The 9,872-nt window shown below is 44.2% G+C and overlaps 1 protein-coding gene across 2 annotated transcripts; it reads right to left on the reverse strand.

Moving 5' to 3' along the window:
- Nucleotides 1-870: 870 nt before the first annotated feature.
- VIP (vasoactive intestinal peptide) lies at nt 871-8,214 on the reverse strand. Of its 2 annotated transcripts, XM_075148126.1 has the most exons (7): nt 7,982-8,071; nt 7,395-7,516; nt 5,557-5,697; nt 5,075-5,179; nt 3,432-3,551; nt 2,649-2,757; nt 871-1,159 (listed from the first exon to the last, which is right to left on the reverse strand). In XM_075148126.1, the coding sequence occupies exons 2-7, from the start codon at nt 7,505-7,507 to the stop codon at nt 1,151-1,153; spliced, it is 597 nt and encodes a 198-aa protein (XP_075004227.1). In that variant the 5' UTR covers nt 7,508-7,516; nt 7,982-8,071; the 3' UTR covers nt 871-1,150. The 2 variants fall into 2 exon arrangements, with proteins under 2 accessions (XP_075004227.1, XP_075004228.1); XM_075148127.1 differs by lacking the exon at nt 5,075-5,179 and having other exon boundaries at nt 7,982-8,214.
- Nucleotides 8,215-9,872: the final 1,658 nt, after the last annotated feature.

Raw genomic sequence — 9,872 nt, forward strand, 5'->3', positions numbered from 1 at the left:
TAATTCTTTAGAAAATGGTCCAATTTATTAAATCTATAATTTTAATAAAATACAACCAGATTCTGATTCACAGCAACAGTGAATCAGCTGTAAATTTCCAGTTCCATACTAACCCACCATGATATAAAGCTAAAGAAATGGGGACTGGAGGCTTACTTGCTTGTCTTTTTAATATAACATAGTATACCTCAGTTAAAAAATAATGTCTTCCTCTATTACTATAGTAGAGACAGCACTTACTGGGACCTCTACTGTTCCAGGTACCTGTAGCACTGATTCAAACCAGTAATAGTTTGCCATGATAACAAAATGATTTATTGTCTGCATATGTAAATTACATTCATTCTGAAAAAATAGTAAAGTGTCTTCGGATCTATTTTATATATAATGAATAGTTTCATCATCAAAGCTACAGACAATTAAATGTAGAATAACCGGTCACTTTAGGCATCAAACAAATCAAGGGATAGCATTCTTTGCGTGCTTTGTCAGCTCCAGAGCATCCAAAACACAACTGAAAATAAAGGATACATTTCTGGTCTTAATATAATTTGTATATTGTGAAATATTGAAAATGTGAACAGGAAGGAAAGATGCTGTTGGAGGTCAAGTAATTTTTAATGCTTTTTCATTTTCTCTATTTGCTTGGTAAGCTGCTAGAAAAGCATTCCCTTTTGCTTGGCAGTAACCTTCAGAGATCTTTGTAATGCAGTTTTACACGCTTTGCACGTTCTTTTCCTCATGTTTTTACACTTGTTTTTGAAGCTATCTGGAAATGTATCCCTATTACCATACAGGCTTATCTGAAGTTGTACCACACCTAAAATAAGGCAATTGATTAGTAATGACGGGTTCTTTTCAGCTGCACACTCATTTTCAAATGAATTTATTGAAGTAAAGGATTTACAGCATATGGACTCACAGACGTCTCATGAGTTAAACTGGCATCCATATGTACAGCTTTCAGTAGAGAACTCTAGAGTAATATTTACAATGTAAATATCAACTTTTATTACATAAGAAACAAATATATCACAACTTTCACTTCACAACATATTTGTTCTGGTTTGATGACTAAAGTCATCTCTTTGAAATACTATGTGAAACTCAAAAATAGCTTGTTCTTGTCATAGACTTTACCAGGTGCTCTTCAGCGGTCCTGAAAAGCAAAGGAGAAACATGTTTTAAGTCATTTTCATAAGCAGTTGCATCATGAGGTGTATAAAAGCAGAGCACAGACAAGAAGTAACACTTGATATAAAACAATTGCTTGCTTGGGACTGACAAGCATGAGATGGAGCTATTCTCAGGAGCTTGGTGGGCATTACAGCCAGCAGACAAGGCTGTAGGATGAGGAAGAAAGGTTGAAGGATTAGGCAAAAATGCTACTACACATTGGTCTACAGCGCAGAACAGCTCACTTGGAAAACAACTGCATCCTTGAAATGGATACACGAATTCAGATTGCTTGATACGCACTACATCAGCAACTGGGCGCTGCGATAAAATGACCAGTAATAGTCAATACTGAGTAAGCGATTCACCTATAGGGAGATCTGGATCATCAGTACAGTCCATAAAAAAGGAAAGGACTGAAAATATTTCCAGGAAGACACCCGCGACCCGCTGCACCACTAGTCTCTCACTTAGTCAATGTCAGCAGTTTTAGAAGGTGCAAAATCCAGGAGCAGATATTTTTGCAATAATCTTGTCTAGAAAGAACATTTCTTTCCTGAATCCCATCACTTACAAATTGTTTTGTTCCTTGAGGCATAAGCAGTTTATTTCCTTTCTGATCTTTGGGAACTTTAGAGGAACTGCCACATTTGTGGAAAGGAAAAGAATATTTTCTTTCAGTCTTGGAAGGAAACAACAGTTTGGAGAAATGTCTTTTCTTTTAACCCCCCCCAAAAAAAAAAAGTTATCTTCAAGAGTAGCCTTTTTTCTTACTTGTAGTCGAGATGCAGCTGAATGCCAAAAACCATCCTATCATCAATTTCATAATATGCTTTTGAGGATACCAAACCCGATTCACTTCTACGTTACCCTTTCAATTTTATGTCCGTGCAAGTGCTGCGATGTAGAAGGGTTTACATTTCAGTAAACCAAAGAAACGTATTTGAGAATGATTTTAGAAAAACAGTAGTAGCTAAATGGAAAACAGTAACTGCAATATTTGCATGTCAGATGATCCCTCTACAGCATACCTTGGATGGGAGCCAAGTGCTTTCTTAATGCTTAGGGTTCGTGTTGCTGATCCTCTCAGTTCTAGGGGCAACTCCCTTCTAATGAAATAGATGTTACACAAAATGTGCAGCTCTTTTTTTTTTTTTTAACGAAAAGAAATATCCTTGAGTTTGTTCTCTGAAGAAATAATAATCTTTGTAATTAAACATGAGTCAATTCTGGTTTTACACTGCAGTGCACACAAGTTGAAACACCCAAGTGAGTTAGGTGCATTATTAACAGTGCCATTTAATTAGGAATTTTCAATAACAGCAATCATGGGATAACTTAATTATTGTTATTAAAATGATTACTATATTCAGACAATCCCTTATAGAAACATGCAACATTTCATGGAACATGGCTCTTTCCTAGATGATTCTGCTTTTCTGACAGAAAGAGGAAAGAAAATCTGGGCATACCAGTGGGAGGTGGCTCAGCAGCTCATCTACAGAATCATAGTTTTCTGAAAAGGAAGGTTCAAGAAGTTCTGCTTCATCTCGAAGTTTAGCGGGGTTTAGCTCTTCCTGGCTGTTGTGGATCAGAAACAAGTTTAATTGCTCTCAGAAGAAAAAGCAAACAAGCAAGCGAAGCCGCCTTCTAACTGTAGCTATTGCGCATTTTGTTACACTTATACCAAAGTGTTTTAAATCACATGAAATAGCATGTTTAATGGATGAAGAGACATGATATTTAAAAGCAGTTGTCTAAATGAGTGAATATACAAACAGAATATAAGCTCATATATAAAAACATGTGCTGCCACTTTTCACCTATACTGATTAGCACATATGGTATTTCTGGGACTTCTAAGTTTTCATTTTATGTGTTTACTTAAAGGCAAATTTTCAACAAATAGCACATTTTCTTTATAAAATTGTTGCATATGTTCCAAAGCTCTGTGGATTTTTCCTTAAGAGGCTTTTTTATAAATAAAACCATTTTAAGAATCTGTCAGAAGCTTTTTAAAATTGCCAGATGCCGTCTCCTCTTTATTCTTTTATACTAATCTGATTGTAGTGTCTGTTCGAGTCTGGAAGAAAATGCTGTCTGTATTTGAAAACCATGTTATAAACTACATTATAATGTCATTAATGTTCATTGCCTTTTGTTTGTCCTTTCTGTATACATACATAGGTATAAATCTTTTCTGTCTTAATACCATACAAGTATGGAAATAATATATATTTGCTTTCTTGTAGTACCTTCTTTTTCCAGTTAAAACTGAGTTTAAGTATTTCTTCACAGCCATTTGCTTTCGAAAGCGGCTGTAGTTGTCAGTGAAGACAGCGTCAGAGTGGCGTTTGACAGGACTGTCCTGGGAGCTGGCAATACAATTACAAAGAAAAAAATAATAGACGATGTCCATTTGAGAGAAGATATCATTAAATGAGTGAAACAAACTTTACAATATTGATTAGCTAAGTAACATCAAATTTTCATTTCAGCTTTCATTTCCAGCTATGATTTTGGATCTTTCTTCTGTTGAAAAGAAGCCACTGCTTCGATTGCTTACTATGTACTTTAGTAACACGGATCAAATTCTAAGGATCGGTGTTCAGTCTTTTTGGGCACACCTTCCACCGATTTCTTTGTCCTGCTCAACTTTGCCATGGCCCATGCAATTAGGATCCATACTTAATGATTTGTAGAGTCCCTGTCCCAGGGATTCTGCAGGATCAAATGGCTGAGTGGGGATTTCACAACTCCCTCCCGTCTGTTCTCATAGCCCAGGTTACTCTTTTTAATAAACTGACTTTATTCTGATTTCTATCATTTGCATAAATATATTTTAGTACAATGGCAAGGTGCAGACTGGTTTAAGTCACTGCAAGCTCTTAAAGGACCTGGTCACTGTTCATATTGAACTCAGTGAGGACAGAGCCTGCCTCTGAGGAAAGTAAGAGTGTAGCATCACATACATAGCTACACATGCGTGTTTTAAGGAGACAAAACACACCTTGTGAAATCCAAACATGGAGGCCTATTTTTCATGCATGATCTTGGGAAGCCTTAGTGTGTTCTGCTTTAAATGATCTATGGTAGTTTATGGCATATGAGAAACTGGCACTATATGTTCTGGAACAAGGCATCATTGACATAAATGCAGGACCTAATTTTCACTCAGCTTTTCAGCATATGAAGTAGGCACTCAAAGGAACTGTCATATTGGGTCAGACCAAAGTATTCTCCTATTCCGTTCCCAAGAATGCGAGTAGCTGCTGCTTAGGGATATGAAAACAAGGGAAGTATACAGTGATCCTTCCCAGCATCCTGCGACCATTAGTTTATGAATGCCCTGGTCCGGAAGTTGCATCCGGATCCCTTGTCTACGGATTTGCCTCATTCTTTTTCGAACCATTCTATAATACAGATTTCCCAAACATCTGGCAATATGTTCTACAGTAGGAAAAAAATCCTTCATGTTTGTTTTCACTGTAAACCGTTTCTTAATTTCATTGAGCATTCCCCTGCTGTTATGTAAGTACTGACTACTTTTTGTATTTACTTTTGCCATTCATTTGCCAAGCTAGTAAAAACACTACCAGAGAAAAAAATTAGCAAATTGGTGTGATAATCATTACAATATTGCCAGTATTTATTATTAGTGCTATGTGCAGTGTCTGTTGCTCTACCCCTCACAGCTGTATCAGGAATAAATAGTAACGTATTCATTTCGTAACAAATACCACTAAGTTGTTATATAGGATTTTCAGCTCCCCCATCATTGTATCAGTTTCTCTTTCATTATCCCTAAATAGCAAAAATGAGAACTTAGATACAGGGTAAAAAATTGCCAATGAAGTCAGCTAGGAAAAAACTCTACCTAATGTAAGTGTCACCTCACCTAACTCGTTTTCTAATAAGCGAATGCAGATATCTCTTCACAGCAAGTTTAGCCAAAAGATGGCTGTAGACGCTGGTGAAAATTCCATCAGCATGCCTTGCATTTCTGAAATGGACAATAAATAAACTCTACAATACAACCTGGGTTCATATCATTTTGATAATGTTCACTTTGTAAACATACTGCTTTCCTTAAGTTATCTATTGTACATATTAAATTAAGCTAATTTCATAAAACAACTTTTCACAATATACTTTTTAGCCCTTCCTGGGAAGTGAATGAATTCATCACACCAGAATGTCAGTGCAATCAACGTTTCTGCAGACATTCCTAGTGCTACCAGTATTCAACCAGAAGCCGTGTGGTTTTTTTCTGTAATTGATTCTTCCTTTCCTATTTCTTAGTTTGAAAATGTGACTGATCTTTTGGCATAATTCAAGTAGTGCATCACCATTTGTATTTATGATAATAAAGAAACTCACCTATCAATAATTCTGGACAGATCAAAATAGAATTTCTCATTTTCAGGTAGCGTGTTCTGCAAAATGTCTGATTCAGACTTTAATGACCCGTGGGCATGGTCAGGTTCACTGGCTCCATCAAATGGCATTCTGTTTCCCAATCTGTTGGAGAAGGAACCCATGTGAAGTACAGTTAGCTGAGGACATGCAACACTTCACTGCAGCTTACATTCTGGTTTGTGTCAAAATGCACATCTACTTACCTTAATCCGTAAGGCATTTTAAAGTAGTCTAGATAAAACAAAAATCACTTTCAGGTATAATCCATGCTCAGTGATACAGTAATCGACATAACAGATCCCTCTCTCTAATGCATACTTTCTAGATATACGTTGTCATCTCACACAATTTATTCCAGTGAATAGTGCGTAATGTATGGCAATTATAGCTCAAGTGACAACCATGAAGCTTTTCATAACAACTATATTTTATATAAACGATGGATGGAATCACCAGCCTCCACCCATGCACAGTGAAAACAGTTCCTGTGAAGTACTTACCTTCCAATTAAGACTTAAAATGTGCATTGAAATGCAGTATGAAACAGCTCTTAGGCCTTCTCTAAAGAAAGTAAATACGCCCTCAAGAACTTCAAACTAAATATGAAGTGCAGTCATGTATCTCTACGTGTTTTTATTCTCTCATGTTTAAATTAATTTGCTAGTTGCAAGTTAAAAAAGGTTCACATTTAATCTTTTAAAAATGTATCACGGCAATTGCTCTGTATAAACCAACTCACAGTTACTTCACATTTTCGTAAACTCCTGTTTCTTATGATGTGTCACATTTTATCAAGGGCAATCTGACTGCATAGCAGTAGTTTGGCATCAGAGGTTTCTTCTAGCTGCTTTTATGTTCTGTGGCAGACAACAGGTTCCCATTGCTATAGTAAACCCCTGCGTGTGATAATGTGCAAAAATCACACACTAAAACTAGGATAAGCTATTGGCCTTGTAATTTTACAGTCATTATAACTATTAGTACTACTTATGTGTCTGAGGCATGTAAGACTTCTGTCTGGTAAAAAAAGTAAAGTTGTGTAAAATAAACTAACTGAAGTCATACCTTTTGAAAATCAGTCACTATGCTGTTTTGCTATACCGGTTTTCATTGGTCTTTTTACACTTTATGTTCCTCTTACCTAAATGTAAAACGTACCTTTCTGCCATCTGATTTAATTTAGTTAGACAACTAATAACAACTTCAACAATTCAAAGTGTGCAGCATACAAAAACTACACATCAGTCCATACGGACCATTGCCCTTCATTCATGATTTAGGAGGTTTTAATATGTTCGATTTTGCCTATGTATGTCTCTGCTTTTTAAGAGATGCATCCATCTAGCCGAACTTCGGAGATAAAGGAGCCTTCCCACAAGAAAAGCCGAGGCTGTTTTGATGGACGTGCGTCACGCCCCGCAGCACATTTTATCACGCATCCTCTCCGCCATCTACAGGTACGGTGGTCACCGCCATCCCGCTCGTGGGGCAGTGTGGCTGCTGGGGCCTCCGAAGGTGCGTGCGTGTCTCGGGAGGCTTTTAAAGGGCAGGTTCGCGGGCACCGGCTGGACTTGGCCGGGCACGCTTGACCGAAGTCTCGGCGCGGAGATGCGCGACCGCCAGCTCCCGAGCAAGCACCCCGGCAGGGCGCGCCGCCCTGTGCGCTTGTTGGAAGAGCGGAGTGGAAGATCGGCGCTTCTCACAGTCCCCCCCCCCCCGACCTCCCCGCGGAGGGCGAACCCGGGCGGGCCGGCGGGGCGCGGAGCGGAGCGGAACGCGGCGCGGAGCGCGGCCCTTACCGCGGGACGGGGGGGAAGGCGGCCCCCCGCGGGGGCAGCGCCCGCGCCCGCCAGCAGAGGGCGCTGAGGAGTGCGAGGGCGAGGAGGAGCGGGGAGGCGCCGCGGTGCTCCATGGCCGCCACCTGCGGAGGGAAGAGCGCAGCCGTCACCCACCGGCCCGCCCGCACCCACCGGCCCTGCGCGGCGCCACCGGGGCTTCGCCTCGCCACGCGGAGCAACCGGCCCCGGCCCCGGCCCCGGCCCCGGCCCGGGCCCCGGCCCCGAGGGACGCCGCCGGCAGCGGGGTCGCCGTGGCGGGGTTGCTGCCGGCGGGCTGGGAGAGCGGGCACCCCCGAAGGCGACCCCCGGCCCGGTGCGGGGGGCAGCGGCTCCCGGGCTCAACGACCTTAAAAAATACACGTAGTTTTTAAGCAGTAAAAAGGAAGGGTCCCTCCCCGGCTGCCCTGGGCGGTCAGACCCGCTCTCCGCGACCCGACGGCCGGGGCGCCTTCCCTGCAGGTCCGGGAGGGGAGAAGGGGAGGTGGGGACGGGGACACCCTCCTCATCCGCCGGAAAGTTGCAGCTGCGGCGGAGGGAAAGTTACTCACGGAGCCGCGAGTCCGTCGGTGGGGCTGGCTGGGCGGGCGCGGAGCGGAGGGGAGCGTTGCGGGGGGCCTGCGCCCTGTCCCGCTGCGCGGCTGGCGGGGCGGCGGCGGCAGAGGAGAAGGAGGAGGAGGAGGAGGAGGAGGAAGAAGAGGAGAGCTCCGTCTCGCCGCACGCTCTGAGCTGCCCGCCGCGCCGCCGCGTTTTATAGCGTTTACACGTTTCTGCTTCCGAAGAAGCAATCACGTTACTGGGGAGACGTCACCCTTCCCAAGGGGACGGTCGCTTTGTTCAGGACAGTCAGAGACTTATATTTAACTCATGAGCAGCCGCGCACCCTTCCTCTCCCCACCCCACCCCCCACCCCCCGCCATTATTTGATTTATATTAATGAGTTAGTTTTGCGCGGAGCAGGGCACCGTCGGCAGCGTGATTCCGCCTCGCAAAGCAGGAGAACAGGCGGCTGGCGGGGCCTGCGGAGGGCACGCCGCACCGCGCACCCCTGCCCGCACCCGGGGCCGCCGGGAGGGGAGGTGGCTGCACCCCCCGGGGCCCTTCGCTCCCGCCCCGAGGGAGCCCCCTCCTCGGCCCCGGGGTTGCGCCTTTCCCTAGCTCTTCGCCCGTGTTTTCAGGCTGAGCCGGTCCCTCTCTGTCCCCGGCACATGCCCGTCGCGGCCGGGGATTCCCGCCCGGGGCGCGCCGTCAGATGGGCCGCCGCTCGCACAAGCCGCACCGGGGCCGCCGTTCGCACAAGCGGTAGCGCCTGAGCACTCAGGGGCTGGGGTACAGGGAGTTGGGTCTTAAAACCAAAATCTTTCTAGAGTTTTAGCTTCATTTTAGCAGGCGGTGGGGTGTTTACCGGTCTTTGCTTTTTCGTTTAAACTGTGTGTGTTCGTGGGAAACGGATCAGCCCGCACGTCCAAGCACCGCTTGGTGCATCCAAGCACCGTAGGTGCTTGTAACCGTTCCGCTGATCCCAGCGCCGGCACCCGCTGCGCTGGCGCGCAGAGAGCGCTGCTGGAGCGCATGTTTAACCCCCGTGAGCGGGAAGCGGGTCAGCTCTTCCTTCTGACATGTCTCAAGCCCAAACCTCGGTGCTGGAGTCACTGCCACATCAAATCGTTTCAAGCCTTCGATTTTCTCCTTCGAATTTTCCCTGCCTCGGAGAGATCTGTGGGCAGCAGGGAAAGAAACACAGGGAAAGTGGGCGTGGGACCCGCGGGCGGGCCGGCAAGGCAGGGTTGTTCCTGCAAGCACCTCTTCAGTGTCGCACGGTGGCTTTTCAGTGCCTGCCCTGAAATACCTGCCAAAGAACCGCGGCAAGAATTTCAGCTGAAACGGTCATTATCCTCTTTTTTTTTTTTTTTCCTTGAGCTTTTGTGCCTCTAATCCTCCTACTCAGTAAGTAACGATTGTACCAAATCCATACAGACGATTTCACCATTTCTCCTTACTTCTAATAGGTTTCTCTGTTTCATCTTTCACTAAAGGTTAGGCAGGCTTAATGCCGAAGATTCTGCGATGCTTAATCACATTTTCTAATCCAGTTACATAAAAATTAAGTGAATTAGATTAAAAATGCCTGGAAATTTGTTGCTCGGCTGACAGCTGTGACTAAAACCAGAGTTCCTGCAGTAGTCTAATTTCAGGAAATTTTCCCCTTGTTACTACATAACTAGAGGTCGAAGAAGCAATTCTGCTCTGGAATGGCGAGATGAGCATCAATAGCACCGTATTCCCCTCACCCCTCAGAAATATCCCAGCTGGCGCGTACGGGCGTTATGCTGTATGCACGACCTGGAAAGTTCAATGGACTTCACCCAAGTGCTTGAAAGAAGAGAGAGGAGGAGAAAGACGCGTCCTTGGGGGGCTGCGAAGGCTGCCGATGCCCGGCCT

Source organism: Calonectris borealis, chromosome 3 (genome assembly GCF_964195595.1).
Source record: "Calonectris borealis chromosome 3, bCalBor7.hap1.2, whole genome shotgun sequence".
NCBI classification, from domain to species: Eukaryota; Metazoa; Chordata; class Aves; order Procellariiformes; family Procellariidae; genus Calonectris; species Calonectris borealis.